The 20737-nt window shown below is 40.4% G+C and overlaps 1 protein-coding gene across 4 annotated transcripts in view; it reads left to right on the top strand.

The window, feature by feature from the left end:
• Kdm2a (lysine demethylase 2A) overlaps positions 1-20737 on the top strand; it is a 73383-nt gene that overhangs the window by 36883 nt on the left and 15763 nt on the right. For all 4 annotated transcript variants that reach the window (XM_050136571.1, XM_050136572.1, XM_050136568.1 and 1 more), the window contains 6 exons: positions 51-157; positions 633-726; positions 1804-1957; positions 3053-3168; positions 5896-6022; positions 8093-8487. In XM_050136571.1, coding sequence (XP_049992528.1) covers positions 51-157; positions 633-726; positions 1804-1957; positions 3053-3168; positions 5896-6022; positions 8093-8487 — 993 coding nt within the window. The remainder of the gene's footprint in view (positions 1-50; positions 158-632; positions 727-1803; positions 1958-3052; positions 3169-5895; positions 6023-8092; positions 8488-20737) is intronic.

Below are 20737 nucleotides of genomic sequence, written 5' to 3'. Positions count from 1 at the left end.
TTTAACATTCTCTGTAACCCCACCTCTTAAATGTTTCTTCCTTTTTAAAGGTGGATTTCATTGACTGGGTAGATAACATGTGGCCAAGGCACTTGAAAGAAAGTCAGACTGAATCAACAAATGCTATTTTAGAGATGCAGTACCCTAAGGTGCAAAAGTAAGTTATTCACTCTTGTGTACTTTCTTAAAGTGTTGATAGCAAGGAATATAGTCTGTCCCTTTCAAGCTTTGCTCTGTGCTAAATCATCAAATCAGTAGATTATTTAAACAGTGGACTTTATAGTATCAAGAGTATGTGAGAAATTACATAGCACATGATCTCATGAATAATGGGAAAAGCTGTTATGTCCTAGAAATGTGACTTTGAACTGCATTTCTTTAACAGAATATTATGGCTCATGCCTTGAGGCAGAGTCAGCTAGATCTCCTGAGTTTCAAGGCCAACCTAGTCTAAGTAGCAAGTTCTAGGACAGCCAAGAAGCATAAAGACCTTAAAACAAAAATGAAAAGAAAGAAAACCTACTAGTAGTTTATTGGATGCAAAGTAGAATTCATTAGGAAGGAGAATGTCATTTTGGTGACTGGTTTCTCTTTATCAGGATACTAATTTTGCTCCTTCTCTTTGGGGGCAGGTACTGTCTAATGAGTGTTCGAGGCTGCTATACTGACTTCCATGTGGACTTTGGTGGTACTTCTGTTTGGTATCACATCCACCAAGGTGGAAAGGTATGGTCATAGTTGGGATTGGAATAAGAAACAGATTATATGACTTGCATGCTTAATATATATAATCTGGGAATCAGTCTATTAGGAAACATTCCCATTCATATCGGAAGAGAATTATAGATACAGTTGCCTTTGGTGGCTAGTCCATTGGAGTTTTAGTATTTATGTAGGCCAGTGTCATTCCACCAATATTTGCCCAGTACTTGGAGAAATCTCAGTAGTACTATTTCTAGACTGCAGAGCAGAATTCCCCAGGTGAAATTAAAAAGGTAATTCTTGGAGGACAATATCATTTTTTTACCTAGAAGAAAAGTAGTGTAGAGAAAGGGAACATAAATTTTAGATATATTGGCAAAAAAAAAATCCAGTAAGTTAGGATTCAGCCAGCTCTCCCTGTCTAATGATATTGGTCTGAAATGTGACCAAAGGAAATATTAAGTCTTTTATTCCAATAATAATAAAATATATCTTTTCACAAGTTTTTCTAAATGTTAATTTCAGAATTGAAATCTAGAGTTAATAACTGAGGTTTGTAGTGTTAGCCTTTCTTCCAGTTGGAGTGACTTCATTCATTTATTAGCAGAACTGGAATTTAAAAAAGTATACAAGAATTTAACCTAGGACATCTGGGTCTATATCCAAAATCCTTTTGTTTATTTACATTTGTGTAGATGGGTCTTAAGTTTTGTTCTGTTGATTTTAATTACTATATTGGGACAGGGCAGTGTCGGGTCGGTCTCTTAGAGTTATTAATTACACCTAAAGAATGGGGCTGCTTAAGCCTATAGTCAGAGTTTTTAAGAAACTACCGAGGTAATAAGCCCATTTTTCCTTTTCTCTTGGTATTGTAGATAGGTTCTGCATTCTTACTTCTATAGCCATAATCCCAGGAAATCCAGATGGTGTCAGACCAGATCTGTTTGGTTAGGTCCTGAGTTACCCAGATAGTTGAGTCTATAGGCTGGGAGAATTGTCTGTCTTCTACCTTCCAGTCTTCTTTGTCTCTGTTTATCATTTGAGGAAGACGACTGGATCATGTCAATGGCTGTTAACAGACTGAAGTTTTTTAACTCACAGGTCTTCTGGCTCATCCCCCCTACAGCCCACAACCTGGAGCTGTACGAGAATTGGCTGCTGTCAGGGAAACAGGGAGACATCTTTCTGGGTGACCGGGTGTCAGATTGCCAACGAATTGAGCTCAAGCAGGGCTATACCTTCGTCATTCCCTCAGGTAAGCAAAGTGGGGAAAGTATGTTGCTTTCTAGCACTTAGCCCCTTTGTACAGTCAGCAGCAAACAATAGAGTGCTTGTCTGTTTTTATGGAATACATGGAGAGAACGTTGTTTTTCGTTTTTTGTGTGTTTTTTTGGTTTTTAGAGACAGGGTTTCTCTGTAGTTTTGGAGCCTGTCCTAGAACTCAATTTGAAGACCAGGCTGGCCTTGAACTCACAGAGATCGCCTGCCTCTGCCTTCCAGGTGCTAGAATTAAAGAAGGGTGCCACCACTGCCTGGCAGAGAGAATGTATTTTAAAACAAATAAATAAATAAAATAAAAGCAGTGCTTAAAGCCAGTGGTGGCTTCCCAAAAGATATACATGTTTAGATTACATATTAAGCCCAGTAATTCAGAATCTTTACACATGGAGTGCCCTCTCTAGTGAAGAGCCACCTTTCCCTACCTGAGTGGGATATTTTAATTGTATTACTTATTCTAAAATAAATGCATATAAAGAGTACAAATTTTGGGGTCCCTGATCTGTTTGAGACTCAGTACTACTTTGGCAAATACTTAAGTTTGGTTTTTTGTTGAAAGGAATACATGAGATTATTAATAAACTATCTTACACATAGCTGATGCATAGTTGGTGGTTTATAAATGGAAGCAGCATTTATTAAAAGTTTCTTGCACTGGGGAAATAACTTAATGGTAGAGTACTTAACTTGCATAATACCCTGTGTTATATCTCTAGGAATTAAAAAAAAAAAAAATACCTCTTATGCTGAGTATTGGATCACACCCCTGTAGTCCTAGCTATTTGTGTGTTTGTGACTAGCAAGAGCAGCATTTAAGACCTTATCTTTAAAATAAGTGAAACCTGTTTCTTAGATACATATTCTCATTTAATACTCACCGCCATGTGAAGTAAAATATGTTCTAGTTTTAAATAGAATATTGATGCTTTGAGAGATAAGTAAATTGACCAATTATTAAAGAAGCCTGGGTTATGCATCAAGGTCTTGTTTCCAAAAAAAGAGAGAAGAATATAAACCAGAAACCATATTATAGTATGTGCATTCAGTCCTGCCTCCATTTTCTATCTTCCAGGTTGGATTCATGCTGTGTATACTCCTACAGACACATTAGTGTTTGGAGGCAATTTTTTACATAGCTTCAATATCCCCATGCAATTAAAAATATACAGCATTGAAGATCGGACACGGGTGAGTAATTTGATCGTTATTAATAGTTAATCATATTAACAATTATATGTGACAGATGTTTGGTGAGCATGGTAACACATGTCTTTTTTTTGCCCTGTGTATTTTGGAGCCTGTCTTGGCACTTGCTCTGTAGACCAGACTGACCTCACACTCACAGAGATCCACCTGCCTATACCTCCCAAGTGCTAGGATTAAAGGCATGTGCCACCAATGCCCGACTGCCTCTAATCTTTGTAGCACTCAGGGACAGGAAGATTGTGAATTTGAGGTCAGCTTGGACTGTGTAGCAAGACTGTGTATCAAAGAAAAAGACAAATCAAAAGAGATTCATGGGGTGAGATGGCTTACCAGGTAAAGATACTCAATACTAAGCTTGATAACAAACCCAGAACACATACAATACAAAGCTAGAACCAACAACTGCATGTTACCTTCTAACCTTCATCTGCATATACTGCCATCCTCTTTCCCCCAATACAGTAAATGAACCAGAAAGGGATTCATGGATAATTTGTCAATTTTTTAGATTTTCTTTGCATTAAAAAGAAGTTTTCACATACTTTGAGGATATATCAGAAGATTTTACTGGTCTTTTGTTTTTGTAGGACTTTTAACTCTAAAGTTCTTCATATGGATATTTGTCCTAATCTTTTGAGCCATGTTTTTCATTTTTATGCTCATGAATAATTTATGGAATGGGATGATCGATTCAAATTTTACAACTTTGAGTTTTTCTTTTTGGTTTTTCAAGACGGGGTTTCTCTGTGTAGCTTTGAAGCCTGTTCTGGCCTCAGACTCAGAGATCTGCATGCCTCTGCCTCTCGAGTGCTGGAACTAAAGGCGTGTGCCGCCACCACTCAATCTGACTTTACTTTTATTACCAGCTCTCCCCTCTTTCCCTTTCCCATTTTAACACCCACTGCCCCCAGACAGGGAGGGTTTCTCTGTGTAACAGCCCTAGCTTTCCTGGAACTAGCTCTGTAAACCACGCCTGGCTTTAATTTTATTTTTTTAGATAGGGTCTCACTATCCAGCTCTGGCTGTTCTGAAACTCAGTATGTAGACCAGGCTGGCCTCAAATTCACAAAGATTATCTGCCACTGCCTCCTGGGTACTGGGATTAAACAGCAGATACATTTAGAATGGTACCTGACACTTACCTTCCTTGTTCATTGATTGATAGTAATTTTAATTCATCTTTTCTTGACAACGGTATACCTAAGGATATACCATTATATTATAATATACCATTATATTTCCGAAATAATTTTTGAAATGCTCTGAATGTATAAAAGATGAATGCTACCAAAATAGTGACCAATAAAACCACACAAATTATTAATCTGATAGGTGGGTATACAACAAATCACAAGACAGGAAAGCTGAGGGTGGATGTTGGACAGAGGCTCAATCTTGCCTTCTAAACAATACAGAGCTTGAGAATAAGTTTAAAATTATACTTTTATGCATATAATGTCTTACTATAAATGTATAACTTCTGCCTAGCTTTCATTAGATTCTTTGTCCTACGCGCTTCAGATTCAGGAAAACAAAAAACTGGGGCCAAACAAAAATGCTTGGAATACCTTTATACTCTAAATCAGGGTGTTTTGTTTTGTGTATGTGTGCGCATGTGCGTATGTTAGTTATGAGACAGGGTCTTTCTGTGTAGCCTTGGCTATCCTGGAACTCTCTGTGTAGGCCAGGCTGGCCTGCCTCTGCCTCGTGCGTGCTAAGATTAAAGGCATGGATCACTATACTGGCCTAAAATAATTTTGCAAATAATAGCACCTTTTACAGTCTCTACATGCTCCTATACCTTCTTTTTCACTCGCCTCTTATCTCCTGAGAGCAGAAATTACAGATGGCTGTGCCCAACACCTAGTTATTGTGTCTTATTATAGCATCCCTTGAATCAAACCTTGGAATTCCTTTTTTTATTTCCCACTTAGCCATGTTAGCTTCTTAGTGATTCTAAATGGTTTTTTGCAAATCCTTTTTGTCTCTAGTGATTGTTTCTGTAAAACAGCATTTTTTTTTAATTGTGTTTTGTTTTTGTTTGGTGTCAGGTTTTGAGATAGGGTTTTATGTAGCCCAGGCTGGCCTTTAATTTCTGATCCTCCTCCTACTTTCAAAGTGGTAAGCATATAAGTGTAGATCGTGGTACCCAGTTTTATACAGTCCTATAGTTCCTTCCAACCCAGGCCTTTATTTATGTTAGGCAAACAGTCTGCCAACTAATCTACATCCTTAGTCCTTATTTTTATTTATTCACATACCCTTACCCTCCTCTACCCTCGATTTTTTTTTTTTTTTTTTTTTGTCTAAACCTCTTGAGTACTGGGGTTGCAGATACAAACTACCTTGCCTTCTGCGTTTGTTGGTTTGGTTTGGCTTTTGGTTTTTCGAAACAGGGTTTGTCTGTGTAGCTTTGGGGCCTGTCCTGGAACTAGCTCTTGTAGACCAGGCTGGCCTCGAATTCACAGAGATCTGCCTGCCTCTGTTGGGATTAAAGGCATGTGTCACCACCTCCTGGCCTGCTTGCCTAGTTCTAAATCAACATTCTGAAAATTGACTTAAGTTCTTACTTCAGATGCCAGCTTAAATTTATAGGTTGGCAAGAATTTTTCCTGGGCTAATAATTACTGCAGAGATCAAGATTGTCTTTCTTATTTTCTTACCTTGAAAATTGTCACTGCCTTTTCTCATGGTTCTTTTCCTATATAGGTTCCAAATAAGTTCCGTTACCCATTTTACTACGAAATGTGTTGGTACGTGTTGGAACGATATGTATACTGCATAACCAACCGCTCCCACCTAACTAAGGAATTTCAGAAAGAATCCCTCAGCATGGGTAAGTGTTGACCCTGTGAGCACTAAAGACACACTTGAGCTAAGAAATATACTGTCACTTAGTAGTTACAGTTTGGGGGGTGGGCGGGGATTGACTTTTGTATTTGTCAGTTGAAAATTCCAAATTGCTGCATTTGAGCACTAAATACACAACTACAAATGAATTACCAGACTGAATGAAATATTGTGGGTCTGCACTTTGCCTGAATTGCTATATTCATCTTCTTAAGATAAGAAAGTGATACATTGTCTGGTTTTGTTTTTATTAAAATATATTAGTTATACTAATGGGTTTCATTATGATGTGTTCATGCATGTGCTGTCCCCCATTACCCTCATGTCTCGTTTCCTCCACCTACAGATCTTCCTCTTCCTAGCTAGTCCCCTTCTACTATAATTTTTTTAAAGGGGATTTTTCTTTTCTTTTTTAAAGAGAGTTTAATTATTTTTTTATTTTATGTGCACTGGTGTTTTGCCTGCATGTATGTGTATGTAAGGGTATTGGAGACCTTGGAACTGGATTTAAGACCTCACAGCTGCCTTGTGGGTATTGACCCTGGATACTCTGAAAGAGCAGCCAGTGTTTTTAACAGCCGAGTCATCTCTTCAGCCCCTGGGTGGAGTTGGGAGTACTAACTAATATGATTAGACTTACTGTAGAAGCCGATGTGAAGGATTAGTTACAGATGCTTGGAGAACCAATCAAGAAAATGTCTCTCCTTTCCCCCACAACCATGAACTACCAAAAATGCCAAAAGATCTTCAGGGAGGAAAGGGGCTTATGAGCCCCTAGCAATACTTGACTGTCTGTAGATCTTATGGGAGGATGGGGCCTTGTGATCTCCTCCTACCCATGATGGAAGTTGGTGGCCTAGTCTTGTATAGTTATTGTGTATAATCACAGCTGCTGACAGTTCAAGATATCATGTCAGTTCTGGAATGTATTATTTAATAACACACCATCCCTTTCTCTAGCCATTTTATTCTTTTGGAGGAAGTGATAAATAGATGTCCCATAGGGTTGAACATTCAACCCTTTGACTAGTTAAATATATTTATTATATATAGATGGTCACAGTCTATTCTTGTCACTTTTATAGTTTAAATTCTTATTATATATTATATGTGTATGTAATATAAGTATATACCTGTGTGGTAGGTATAATTAACCTGGTTTTACAAATAAGAATTTGGGGGGGTGGGTTATTTAGTTTGTTTTGGAGTTTTGCTTTATTTCAAGATACAGGTTTCTCTGTAGTCCTAGCTGTTATGAAACTCACTCTGTAGAACAGATTGGCTTTGAATTCAGAGATCTGCCTGCCTCTGCCTCCTGAGTGCTGAGACTAAAGGTGTTTGCCACCACCACCCAGCATAAATTAGAATTTTAACTCTCAAGATTTTTATACTTTTTATGATACTACAGTTAATAAGTAGAATAGCCATATCTTGAACTAGACTGATGAGACTCTAATATCTTTGTTTTTAATCTCTGTGCTTTAACATTTTCTCAATATCAAGAGAAATGCTTAATTGGATGAATGGTAGTTTCTTTTTTACTTGGCTTTTTTAAAAAAAAAACATTATTAGATTTATGTGTGAGTGTATGTATTTGTACCGCATAAGTGGTAGGTTGGTGCTTGTAGTGGTCAGAAGATAGTATCAGATCTCATGGAACTAGAGTTCTAAATAGTTATAAACCATTATGTGGGTACTGAGAATTGAACCTGGAGCCTTTGTAATAGCCACAAGTCTCTAGCCCCAGCATGGTAGTTTCCGTATACATTTTTAATTTTCATTTTGTTTTGTATTTTTGAGGCAGGGACTCATTCTAACTGGCCTGGGAATCACTATGTAGATCAGGGTAGCTTGGAATTCACAGAGATCCTCCTGCTTCTGCTTTTTAGTACACTGGGAATAAAGGCGTACATTATCACTTGTAAACTGCTACAGGGTTTTTCTATTTGTAACTGTGGTTTCAGCAGTGACTTTGTCATTTATAACTTGGGTGTACTGTGTAATTTTTCTTGTTAATCATCTAGCCAACTGGCATTTGTTTCCTTTGCATTGGTAGATATGGAATTAAATGAGTTGGAATCTGGAAATGGTGACGAGGAAGGGGTGGACAGAGAAGCCCGACGCTTGAACAGTAAGCGATCTGTGCTTACCAGTCCTGTTGCTAATGGAGTCAACCTGGATTATGATGGACTGGGCAAAACCTGCCGAAGTCTTCCAAGTCTGAAGAAAACTTTGTCAGGAGACTCATCCTCAGACTCTAGCCGAGGATCCCAAAATGGCCAAGTTTGGGATCCCCAGGGTAGCCCTAGAAAGGATAGGCAAGTGCATCTGACCCACTTTGAGCTTGAAGGTCTTCGCTGTCTTGTAGATAAGTTAGAGTCACTGCCACTGCACAAGAAGTGCGTCCCCACAGGGATAGAAGACGAAGATGCTCTGATTGCTGACGTAAAGGTAAGCAGCTTTGACCTGTCTAGGAGAGTTCTTTCTGGATTTGGAGGGAGAAAGTATTAGGATTAAGGATGCCTCAAGTACTGGGAAGTTAATGTGTGCCAGTGTTAGTGCTGCTCAGTGTTTCTATTTCTAGAGTGATAGGAAGTCACCATTTTGAACATGAGAACTTTTGTGTTTTCAGTGTTGACTTAAATTTAGTGTTAAAAACTTGAGGCTTATCACCAAATTAGAGAAACTGTGGAGAGCCAGGTGAGTTGGCTCAGTGAGTAGAACCAATGACCTGAATATAATTCCTAGAACCTACATGGTGAAAGGGGAGAATCAGCTCTTGCAAACTGTTGTTTCACACACAGTAGATAAACAAAAATGTAGTGAACATAAGGTCATCTGGGACCTGAGGAGCTGGTGCAGCAGGAAAATTCTCTTGCTGCATAAGCGTGAGGACCTTGGTTCAATTCCTAGAGCCCATTTGTACTTGTACATGCCTATGGTGAAATGGCAAACTGTCCAGAAACTGATTTCTTCCTTCTCACCATATCCTGTGTTTTCCTTCCTACCTTTCTGCTTTCATGTCACATATATTTCACTACCCTGTGTTTTTTTCCCCTTTCTCTTTTCCTCCCCTCTCATGGTTACCTTTTTTTTTTTTTTTTTTTTTTTTTTTTTTTTTTTTTTTTTCAAGACAGGGTTTCTCTGTGGCTTTGGAGCCTGTCCTGGCACTAGCTCTTGTAGACCAGGCTGGCCGCGAACTCACAGAGATCCGCCTGCCTCTGCCTGGGATTAAAGGCGTGCGCCACCATCGCCCAGTTGGTAAAACTTCATTATGTAATTATGTGCCACATTTTCATTATCCATTTACCTCTTGATAGGTATCTAAGCTGGTTTCATTTTTTTTAGCTATTGTGAATAGTACCACAATAAAAATATATATCTAAGTATCTATGATATGGTGACTTGGAGTCTTTCAGGTATACACTCAGTGATATAGCTGGGTTATATAATACCTCTATTTTTAGCTTCTGAGGAACTCCCATACTGACTTCCATAATAGCTGTGCCAATTTACGGTCCCACCACCAACATATAAGAATTACTTTTTCATAGGTCCTCACTGGCATATATTGTCATTGTTTTTTTGGTTTGGTTTGGTTTGGTTTTTGGTTTTGCTTTTTTGGATGATTTGTTGTAGGAGGGGAGCACATGCGTGGCTGTGAAGTAGGAATTGGATTCATGATAAGCACTTTTCTACAGTCAGCTCTGGTCATTGGGTGGTTTTTTTGTTCTCTTGGGGTTTTTTGCGGGGGGGGGGGTATTTTGTTTTTGGTAACTATTTTGACTGGGTTGAGATGAAATCTCAGAGCAGCTTTAATTTACTTTGTATTGATGACTGAGAATTTGGACAACTTTTCAGATATTCATTGAACTCATTTATATTTATTTTGTTTTGTTTTTTGTGACTGGGTCTCTGTGTGGTTATGACTTTCTGGAATTCTCTGTGTAGACCAGACTGACTGATACTCACAGAGATCTTCCTGCCTCTGCCTCCCAAGTACTGAGATTAAAGCTATGCATCACCATACCCAGCCATTTCTATTTCCTTTGTTTAATTTTTATAGCTCTTAATACTTATTTTTTATATTAATCCTGTTTGATGTGTCAGTTTCCCACTTTGTAAGCTGCTTTTTTATTCTAGGTGCATGTTTCCTTTGCTGTATAGAAACTTTTTAATTTCTTATAAACTCTCATTTGTTACTTTGTAGGATTATTTCCTTTGTTATTTGAGTCCTCTTCAAAAAGTCCTTGCCTATATTCTTTTGTTTTGTTTTGTTGGGTTTGTTTTGTTATTTTGTTTATTTGGGGTTTTTTGTTGTTGTTGTTGCTGTTGTTTTGGTTTTTTTAGATTTTTGTTTGTTTGTTTTATTGAGACAGAATTTCTATATGTAGCCCTGGCTGTCCTAGATCCTGTTCTGTATACCAGACTGACTTTGAACTCACAAATAATCACTTCCCTTTCTGCCTCCCTAGTTCTGGGATTAAAGGTGTATGCCACCACTGCTGACTTTTTTTTTTAATAAATAGCATTTGTGTGTGTGTGTGTGTGCGCGCGCGCGCGCGCGCGCGCAAAGATGTCAAATCCTCTTAGAAACGAAGTTTTTGTGTTTGTGTGCTGTCTGATAAAGGTGCTAAGAATTGTACTCTGGTTCTCTGGAAGAGCGGTACATGCTCTTAACCAATGAACCATCTCTCTCTACCTCTTTGTTATTTGAGGCAAGGGTTTTTTATATAGCCCTGGCTGTCCTGGAACTCCCTATGTAAACCAAGCTGGCCTCAAACTCACAAATACATTTCTTCCTTTGCCTCCTGAGTTGTTGGGATTAAAGGTACTCTTATGCCAGGTATGCTAGAAAATGGCATATCAATATATCTTGTAGTGTTGTATATTTTTTTATTTTTAAATTTTTTATAAAATTTTATTTATTGTACACGTGCATGCCTTTTGAAGCCAGAGGAAAGTGTTAGATCCCTGGAGCTAGAGTTACAGGTGTTTCTGAGTTGTCCAGTCAGTATACTGCAGTCCTCTGAAAGAGCCACAGGTGCTCCTAACCACTGAGCTATTTCACCAGCCCCAGTCACCCCCGCCTCACCATTGATGCCTTTTGTTTTGTTTTGAGAAAGGATCTCTGTGTAGCCCTGACTCTTCTAGACTGGCCTCAAATTCACTGATAGCCACCTACCTCTGCCTCTTTCTTCTGAGTGCTGGAATTAAAGGTATGTGCCACTATACTCAGCTTCCAAGCTCTATTTCTTTGTTCGTTTGTTATACATGCAGTATTCTGCGTGCATGTATGCCTACATGCCAGAAGAGGGCACCAGATCTCATTATAGATGATTATGAGCCACCATGTGTTTGGTTGCTGGGACTTGAACTCAGGGCCTCTGGAAGAACCACCAGTGCTCTTAACCTCTGAGCCATCTCTGCAGCCCTCTAAGTTCTTTTTTTTTTTTTTTTTTTTAAGCATACTATTTGGTGGGTCAGTGGGAGTGTGGTCAAATGTGTCACTGCACACATGTAGAGATCCAAAGACAACTAGTAGGAATCGGTTCTCTGTTTCTACCACATGAATTCCAGGGATCAAACTCAGATCCCCAGGTTTAGCAGCAGGTGCCCTTTTTCCATTGAGCCGTCTTACTGGCCCTTTACCCATGTTTTGGTATCTTTGTCAATAATTAGGTCATCGTACCTTACCTGTATGGATTTATATCATTGGTCTATGGGTCAGTTTTTATGCTAGGACCGTGCAGTTTTTTGTTGTTACTATAAATGGTAAATCTCTTCATCCCATGTTTCTTTTCTTTCTTCCTCTTTTTTTTTTTGGGGGGGGGCAGGGTCTCTTTATATAGCCCTGGCTGTCCTGGAACTCACAGGGATCATGCCTGCCTCTGCATCCCAAGTACATAGAGAAACCCTGTCTTGAAAAACCAAAGCGCAGGGGGTGGGGGGATTTCCTTTTAAGCTAGACATGGCGGTATATGGCTGTAATCCAACATTCGGGAGGCTAAGGTAAGAGGAATGCTGCAAATTTAGTGCTAATTTAGGCTACAAAATAGATTTCAGGCCTGGGCTATAGAATAACACTGTGTTTCAAATAGGAATTAAAAAATATTGTTGTTTAGGAAAAGGGGGTGCTATTGCGACTCATATATAAGGAAGTAAAATAACAAGGCTTTCAAGTTGATGTGATCCTATTTCTAAAATTGCTAGCGTATAGCAAAGGAAATTTAGACGTCCTTTTTTTGGCTCTCAAATTGCAATTCACTTTACACCTTTGAGTAAGCAAAGGCAATTTGGGTTTTTTATTTTCCATTGTGGTGAGTCTGCCTATCTGTCTGCTTATCTACCTATCTAGTTTTTTGGGCAGGGTCTCTGTAACCCTAGCTGGTCTAGAACTCACTATATAGACCAGGTTATCATGGAACTCGGAGAGAGCCTGTCTCTACCAGTCAGGGATTAAAAGTGTGTGTCACCAGGTCCAGCTTTATTTTCCTTTGTGGTGATTGACTATAACATAACATTGTTTTCTACAACATCCTCATTTTATATAGCTATTCCATCACAAGTGCAAGAAACAATTCCCAAGATTGTCTTATAACATTCTTTTGGTGTATGTATTTCTCGTTTATAAAAGTGAATATCTTAGGCCGGGTGGTCCTGGTGCAGGCCTTGCATCCTACTCTCTGAGAGTTCGAGACCAGCCTGCTCTACAGAGTGAGTTCAAGGATAAGCTCCAAAGCTACAAAGAAAAAACCCTATCTCAAAAAAAAAAAAAAACAAACAAAAGAGAGTGAATCATTTTGACTCTACTATATTCTAATTTTACTAAATCCAGTTATAGAAAGCTATATTATACTCTAGCATTCTATTATTCAAGGTCACAGGTCTTGATTGACTTAAGTATTTAAAGTAGCTAAATACGAAAAATTGATTTGGTTTGGTTTGGTTTTTAGGCAGAGTCTTGCTGGAGAGCCCAGACTGACCTCAAATTAGAAATCTTTCTACTTGGGCCTCCCAGGTACTAGGACTGATTACAAGTATGTACCAGCTGCCTGGCTTAAGTACAGAGAATGAAGGAAATAATGGTCCAGTAGTATACCAGGTGAGAATGCAGAAAAAATAAATTTGAAGCAACAGAAAGGCAGGTGAATAAGTTAAGGGTTGGCATCCAAAGGTCTTCAACCATATGAAAAATGCAGAGCTTCTTTCTGTTTATCAAGGATCACTAGGAAGTATAGCTATCAACACTGGCTAAAACATGGTGGCACACATTGGAACATGAGGATTCTAGTGGCCCATGAGAAGACTAATTAGACTGATAGTGTTTGGATTCTTCTTTCAGAACTTCGTCTACACTGTCTCTTGTTTATGTCTAAAAAGAGATGTCAGAATGCCGCCTGTAGTGCTGGACATTATTGTTTCTCTGTAATAACAGCTACTCAAGAGATAAGGGACCAGTTGAGCCTAGGCGTTTCAGGCCTGGCAAGACAATAGGGCCCCTTTCAAAAATAAAAAGAAAATACTTAAGCCAGTGTCAGAAAACGGCAGATTTAGAGTTCAGAAAGTGGTAGTTTCATTTAAGAGAAGGAAATGGGTTAATCCTGCATTCTATGAGTTATGTGTAATGAGAAATTTACTAAGTTCAGGGCTCTGAGCATCACCTAAAAAAAGTATTGAGCCAGATCAATTTCTGTGAGTTCAAGACTGGCCCATTCTTCATTGCAGAATTCAGTCCAGTCAGGGCTACATAGTAAGACTCTACCAATTGTTGTTAAGGCATTATAAGTGGCTGGAGTGGTGGCCCAGCAGTTAAGAGCACTTGCTACTTTGCTACTTTTGCGAGACGATCCAATTATTGGGTTAACAGCCATGTTGTTTGGCTTGCTCCACATCCTGACTAGCTCCAGCAGATCTGTGCTGGACTCTGTAATACCTGCTCTCATGCCCATACTTTTTTTTTTAAGGCTAGGCAGTGGCTCACAGAAAGCTGAAACAAGGCTGACTTTGAGGCCAGCCTGAGCTATGGAGTGAGAGACCCTGTCTCAAAAACAAACAAAAAAGCAAAAACCATTAGAAAAATTAGGTTTGGTAGGTGTCAAATTATTAGACACTTGGGGACTCTGTGACAACATAGCTGGTTATAGTGGGAGGGACAAAAGGAAGCAGCGTACTCTTACTCTTTATTCAGAAAGAAATTATATCCTGTTATAGTCCATCTGCTTATCAGAAATACAGGGAGTAGGAGAGAAAAACAGAAAAATGATAAGATAGGATAGCCATAATTATATTTCCTCGAAGAAAAGTCCATTTTCGGCCTGCGATAAAGGGCTTTGAGCACTCTAAAATGTTAAGTTTTACAGTGTTGAAGAAAATCATATAATACAGAATTAGAATGGGATTACATGGGGAAAAAAGAGCACCTAGAGAATATTGACGGACCGGGCGATAGTGGTGCACACTTTTAATCCCAACATTCGAGAGATAGAGGCAGGTGGACCTCTGTGAGTTCGAGGCCAGCCTGGTCTATAAGAGCTAGTTCCAGGACAGGCTTCAAAGCTACAGAGAAACCCTGTCTCAGAGAAAAAAGAATATTGACTTATTGATAAAGTAAATCAACACGGATAAAACTGGAGAATGTGTGAGTTACCTCGACTGCGTGAGGAAATGTAATAAAGATAGAAAGAATCTCTTCTACTGTAAGATAGCCTTAGTTTCTAAAGTAGAAGAGTTGCAACTTAATATATATTGAATGAAAGGCAGAACATGATGTAGTGTGTATGGTATAGGTCCATTAATAGAAACAAAGTATGCTAACTGCAAAGGGTTCTTGAGAGGTACACCCTAAGCTGTTTTAAATAGGAAAATCTGTACGTGATGACTGTCAACTGGAAGAATTTAATTGAACTTTATTGCTTTGTCTGTATCTATTTTGGTCTATTTTACTGATAAAGAATTTCCAATGTATATGCATATATGAAAGAAGCTTTTTGATCAACTTGCCAATCATACTTCGTGGCATTAAGTTACTAGAGACATGAAAACTAGTTCCTTCTTTATAAAATAGCTTTCTGAAATTGTTAAAACTTTGTTTTCTGTTTGTTTGTTTTGGGTTTTTTGAGACAGGGTTTGTCTGTGTAGCCCCAACTGTTCTGGAACTTGCTCTGTAGACCAAGCTGACCTTGACCTCACAGAGATCTTCCTGCCTCTACCTCTTGAGTGCTGGGATTAAACGTGAGCACTGCCACCACCCGGCAAAGATTATTTTTTAAAGTAAGTGTATGTGTGTGGCTATGTTGTAATGGGAGAACAGCCATAGGCATCAGGTCCTCTGGAACTGGAGTAAGCTACCCCACATGGGTACTGGAAACTGAAATTGAGTGTTAATACTTGCAAGGCAGACACTTTATTGCCCAGTCTCTAGTATTATTAGATTATTTTGTTACTTATTTATTTTGTTTAACCGTTGAGTCCGGGTCTTGTTGACTATCCTGAAACTTGCTATGTAAACCAGGCTGTCCGTGCAGATCATAAAGACTGATCTGTCTTTGCTTTCTGAATGCTGAAATCAAAGGTGTGCACCTCTGTGCCTGTCTTTTTATTTTTACTTCTGCTTGTGTGTTTGTGTTTATGTATGTATCGCCTATATGTCTAAGGGTACCCTCAAAAGTCAGAAGAGGGTACCATAACCAGCTGGAACTAGAGTTGCAATGTAGTTGCGAGCTGCTAATCAGGCTTAGTCCTCTGAATAGTGTTCTTGGTTGCTCACTCATTTCTCCAGAATTTAATAATTTACACATTCTTACTGCATGATAGAAAATTTATAAATAACTCAGTTTTAAGTCAAATATGGTTTCATTTGAAAGTACAAGTTTTTTCATCCAGGCAGTGGTAGCACACAAAAATACTAAGACTTGTGAGTTCAAAGCCAGCCTGATCTACAAGAGCTAGTTCCAGAACAGACCCCAAAGCTATAGAGAAACCCTGTCTTGGGGGGGGGGGGAGTAAAAGTTTTTTCAAGTTTCCTGTGTCATAAAAGGCCGTGTTTGTCCTCCTTGGCCCCTGGAGTTGGGGGTCTCCCTGTCCAGCCTGAGTTGGTCCTGAAGTTGCATCCTCTTACTTTACCTTCCTGAGTGCTAGGGTTACAGGTGTGTGCCACCATGCCCAGTTTAGGCAATCTTTGTTGGCCATTTTTGATTATTAATAGCAGAGAAGGGGAAAATTGGGCCTGTTAAATGTCATTTGAGCCAGGTGGTGCATGCCTTTAATCCCAGCACTTGGGAGGCAGAGGCAGGCAGGTCTCTGTGAGTTTGAGGCCAGCCTGGTCTACAAAACTAGTTCCAAGACATCCAGAGCTGTTATACAGAGAAACCCTGTCTCAAAAAACCAAAGAAGAAAGGAAGGAGGGAAAGGGGAAAGAAAGAAGGGGAAAAGGAAAAAAAAAACATAATTTGAAAATTTACTTGGAGTGAATTTGTTAAGGGCATTTTTGTTTCTCAGCTTTTCTGGTAGATTTTGCTATAGCCAGTTTTTCTTGAAGCTCAAAATATGTTTTTCTAAAGCACTTTATCATCTCTCTAGGATAGCTAGATAAGCATTTTCTAAAAAAAGCCTCTTAGTAGCTAGATTATTGTTATAAAAACCTTCCTTGTGAAATAAACTGCATGTACTTTGTCTTTAAGTCTTAAAATGGAAGTTCAAAAGTGAGTTCAGGATAACCATATAAGCATTTCCTGGAAGAACTCAATGAAAAACACAGAAGTGCCTCTTTCATTCTGTAAGCTACTGTGAAAATAAGTACATGCAGCAAATGCAGGATCCCAGCTACTGGGAGAATCTAGGATGATCACTAGAGTTCCCAAGGACTGGAGCTGATTCTGGGCAGGCAACACAGAGAGGGAAACTGTCTGGCAGAAAGTATACTCGCAGGCTGGCAGTGGTGGCACATGCCTTTAAACAACAGCATTCGGAAGGTGGAGGCAGGCAGATCTATGTGAGTTCGAGACCAGCCTGTTCTAAATAGGTTGTTCCAGGACAGCCAGGCTACACAGAGAAAACATGTCTCAAAAAATAGTGTATTCACAAACACAACTTTTGACACCAGCCCAGATCCTAGGAAGCCTATTAGGCCCCAAAAATCTATTCCAGAAATGCACTAAAATAACCATTCTTGAGGAGGGGACAATAAAGTATTTCCATGGTGATAGTGCTTACTGCAGAGCCTAACAACATCCATTCAGGAACCCACATGATAGACGTTGTCCTCTGACCTACACACACACAAATAAGTAAATATAATTGAAGGGGGGGGAATGGTAGTGAGAGCTAGATGTTTATGTCAAAGTGAGAGTATATGAACAAGTTTTGAGCTTCACCCTGGCTCCAGGACCCCTAGACAGTGTAGAAGGTGTCGTTGAAGTATCAATAGGGATGCAGGACTGTTTGGATTCATGGACTGTCAAGAGGATAGTTATGTCTATAATTCCAGCAGTAGGAAAGCTGAGGCAGTAGGTTTGTGAGTGAGGCAGGCAGAGCTGATTTAAAAGAAATCAGAAAGTGGTATCTAGAGGATGAGGCATTCTGATGGGCAGAGGAAATTGTTGCAGTGGGGCGGGGGGGGGGGGGGCATTCCCTGACACTGTACCTTGTATAGAGGCAAGAGAATAAAGTGTTCTGATCTTAAATTGCACCTGAGTGCCTTGATTTGGTCACAGTGGAACTGCTAAAAGATTGCTGCATATACAATTCTAGTACGCTAGTGGTGACCTTGCCCGAACTGGAAGTAGGTATATGTATGGTTGATGGGAACAGTATTGCCTGTAATTTCTGAAAGTGTTGATAGTAATACTTGCTGGTGGGGAGTGCTATGTGAGTGTGGACAGGTGTGAAGCAGACAGGTGACTCAGGTAGAGCTGGGGAATATAACCTCCTGCCAGCTTCCTCCTCAAAGGCTGGACTCTTGATGGGATCCCATAGAGGAGAGAAATCTGTGTACCATTGTGAGAGCTCTAGTTAGAACAGTAAGTGACCCCGAGGGGAATGGTGGAGGTCATGCATGGTACACTCGCACTGGGTTAAGCTGCCTTAAGCGTCCTCTTCCACTGGTGCCTCCCAAAGTCAGCTACCAAGAGCACTCTGGGGGCTGGCTCTGGGTTCTCCTGTTGCAGTGTTGGTGAGAAGGAGCTGGGGCAGGGGCTGGCCGAGTTCCCTCCCCGGTTGTGCTTCCTCCAATCACAAGGAGGCGAGTGGCTGCCAAACACACCCCCTCCGGGTGCTGCAGCAGAACGGCCAGGCCCTCTGCCTGGCTGGCTCACTCGAGCTAAGCTCCCCCTCCTGCCATCTTCCGTTGCAAAGCATTTCTGGGAGCTGCATGTGGGTGACGCAGCAGCATTGTTCGCAGGCACAGGAAGCCGCGGCTGAGCTGAAGGGCTTTAGAAGGATCTCAGAGTGCTGCACGCTGCTCTGGGTAGCCTGAAGGGTTACAGCAGGACTGCCCTGCTTTACCTGCTCTGGGAGATTGAGGATTTCAAGTAAATCAGGATTTTCCTAGAAGCAGAAAAGCTAACTCCTTCCGCGCAACTTCCAACACAGAAAACAAAACAAAGGCGCTGGGGAAACTTCACCCAAGAGCCTCTGCAGCTCCAGAGCGACAAGAAATGCAAGGTCAGGCGGTCGGTTGGCAAACCCTTTCTGGTTTGGGTGTGTGTAACTGTGGAGACTTTGTCTCTTGGAAGAGGCAGAACTGCCTGCTGGGCGAGTCCAGGACAATGCTTGTGTTACTTGTGTTTCTTGAGCCGTTGTTAACACTTGTTCTCTAGCTGGTGGGATGTGCTTTGGAACTGGGTTGCTTGGTTTGGGGGAGATACTTACTCCTTGACCAGGAACCCCCAGTTTTCTTTCTCTTCCTGTGTTCTGCGGGGTGTGGGCCTGTATTTGAATGTTTTCCCAAATGCCTGGAACCTAGATAGGCAGCAGTCTTTCCGCACTCCACCCACCCCCACCCCCGCTCCTTGATCCTAAATCCCCACTGGCAGGGGTGGTGGCTTTTTTATGGTTTCTCATAGGGCCTCAGCTAGAGTCTTTTTTTTTTTTTTTTTTCATGAAAGCATTGCAGACTTGGCCCCAGCAAATTTAAGCTGGGAAGGAAATCTGCATTTCCCTCCACACCCACACATACCCCAGTAATTGAGTGGTGTGTCTGTTAACTGCCCCCACCCAGTGCAGCCCACAGAGTTTGTCTCTTGAGCCTTCCCTGTGCCCCCCACAAAAGTCTCACAGGTAGAATTAGGCTGTTTCAGTGAACTTAAGTTCCTTTTCTACTCTCTTAATCATAGGTCTTTCTGTGCAGTCTTCTTTGCTAAAAGTGGAAAGTCCCTGTTTGTGGACAGCTCAGTTCTCTCCCGCAGAGGAAATGGGCAGAGTCCTACTCCTCCCCTATGCAAAGTGGGGGAGGGGAGCCATGCACTCCTCAGTGCACATTTTGAATGGACCTGAATTTTTCATCCTAGGGAGATTAGGAGCTGGGACCAGAACCTTGTCCCACGTGGTACCACACCCTGCCTCTTCACCCCCACACAGTATGGCGCTAACATGAGGCTCTGAAATAGGGTGCCATAGCAACTTGAAGTAAATAAAATGTCTGAAAATAAGATCCGATTGGGGGAAAGTGTAAGGCATCTGGAGATATGGCAAAGGGAGAGCTTAATAGAGGAACCTTTCAGAATATAAACAGGTTTTATGAACCATAATTCTGTAATTTGGAGCTTAATATTTAGGTTAAGCATGAAAATAATTAAAAGTTCTGATTATGAAAATGCTTGTTCAAGATGATCCAAGTATGTTGATCCTTCTAGGTCAAAGTTTGATTTTTGCTGAAACAGCCTAGGTGCACTTAAGACAAGGGTAACCTAGACTTATATTCTTTTGCTATAGCATTGCTTTGTGGTTCATGTCATCAAAAGGGGTATCTATTCTGCTGGGGGGGGGGGGTTGTGATTCAGAGTCTGTTTCAAAGATATGAAATAATTTCTCTCAAAATGAAGTCAACCAGTGTTATTCACATAAGTGACAGCTTCTTACTGTCAGTTATTTCTGAGCCATCCAAACTTTATTAAAAGTCATAAAAACCATTGGTCTAAAACTGTTCCTTTCCCCTTAATAGTAATAAATGCAAAGCAGGCTCTGCTTGCATGTTTGTGTGTCTGTGTGTGCACTCTGTGAACTCCCAGAGGACATGCAGCTGTAATCAGTCTTAGAACAAGTCTGTGTCTGGGGACATGGCTCAGTGGTTGAGAATCAGCCTAGAATGTGCATGTGTGAAATTGTGGGTTCAATCTCCATTTCAACTCCCTCTTCTACCCAAAAATACAAGTCTTCTATTGAACTAGTACATTAAGGTTATGTTGTCTTGCTAATCCAATATTAGCCACTCATTTTGATGCCCCTTTCCTCACATCTACAATTTAAAGACAAAACTAGTAATAATTGCTACTACAGAAAAGTGTAAAAGTAGCCAGGCAGTGAGTGGGGGGTGCAGAGGCAGGTGGATCTCAGTGAGTTGGAGGCCAGCCTGGTCTACAGAGCAAGTTCTAGTACTGGCTTCCATAGCTTCTGAGAAACCCTGTCTTTGGTGGGGGGGGGGGTGTATGGAAGTAATATAAAGTTTTACTGTCCTGTATAGAACTGCTTGACAAGTAGCACT

This window comes from Alexandromys fortis, unplaced genomic scaffold (assembly GCF_014885135.2).
Source record: "Alexandromys fortis isolate MF-2015 unplaced genomic scaffold, M_Fortis_MF-2015_v1.1 scaffold_3, whole genome shotgun sequence".
In the NCBI taxonomy this organism is placed as follows: Eukaryota; Metazoa; Chordata; class Mammalia; order Rodentia; family Cricetidae; genus Alexandromys; species Alexandromys fortis.
The sequence above is the reverse complement of the archived record's forward strand: the minus strand, read 5'-3'. Positions and strand labels throughout refer to the sequence as shown.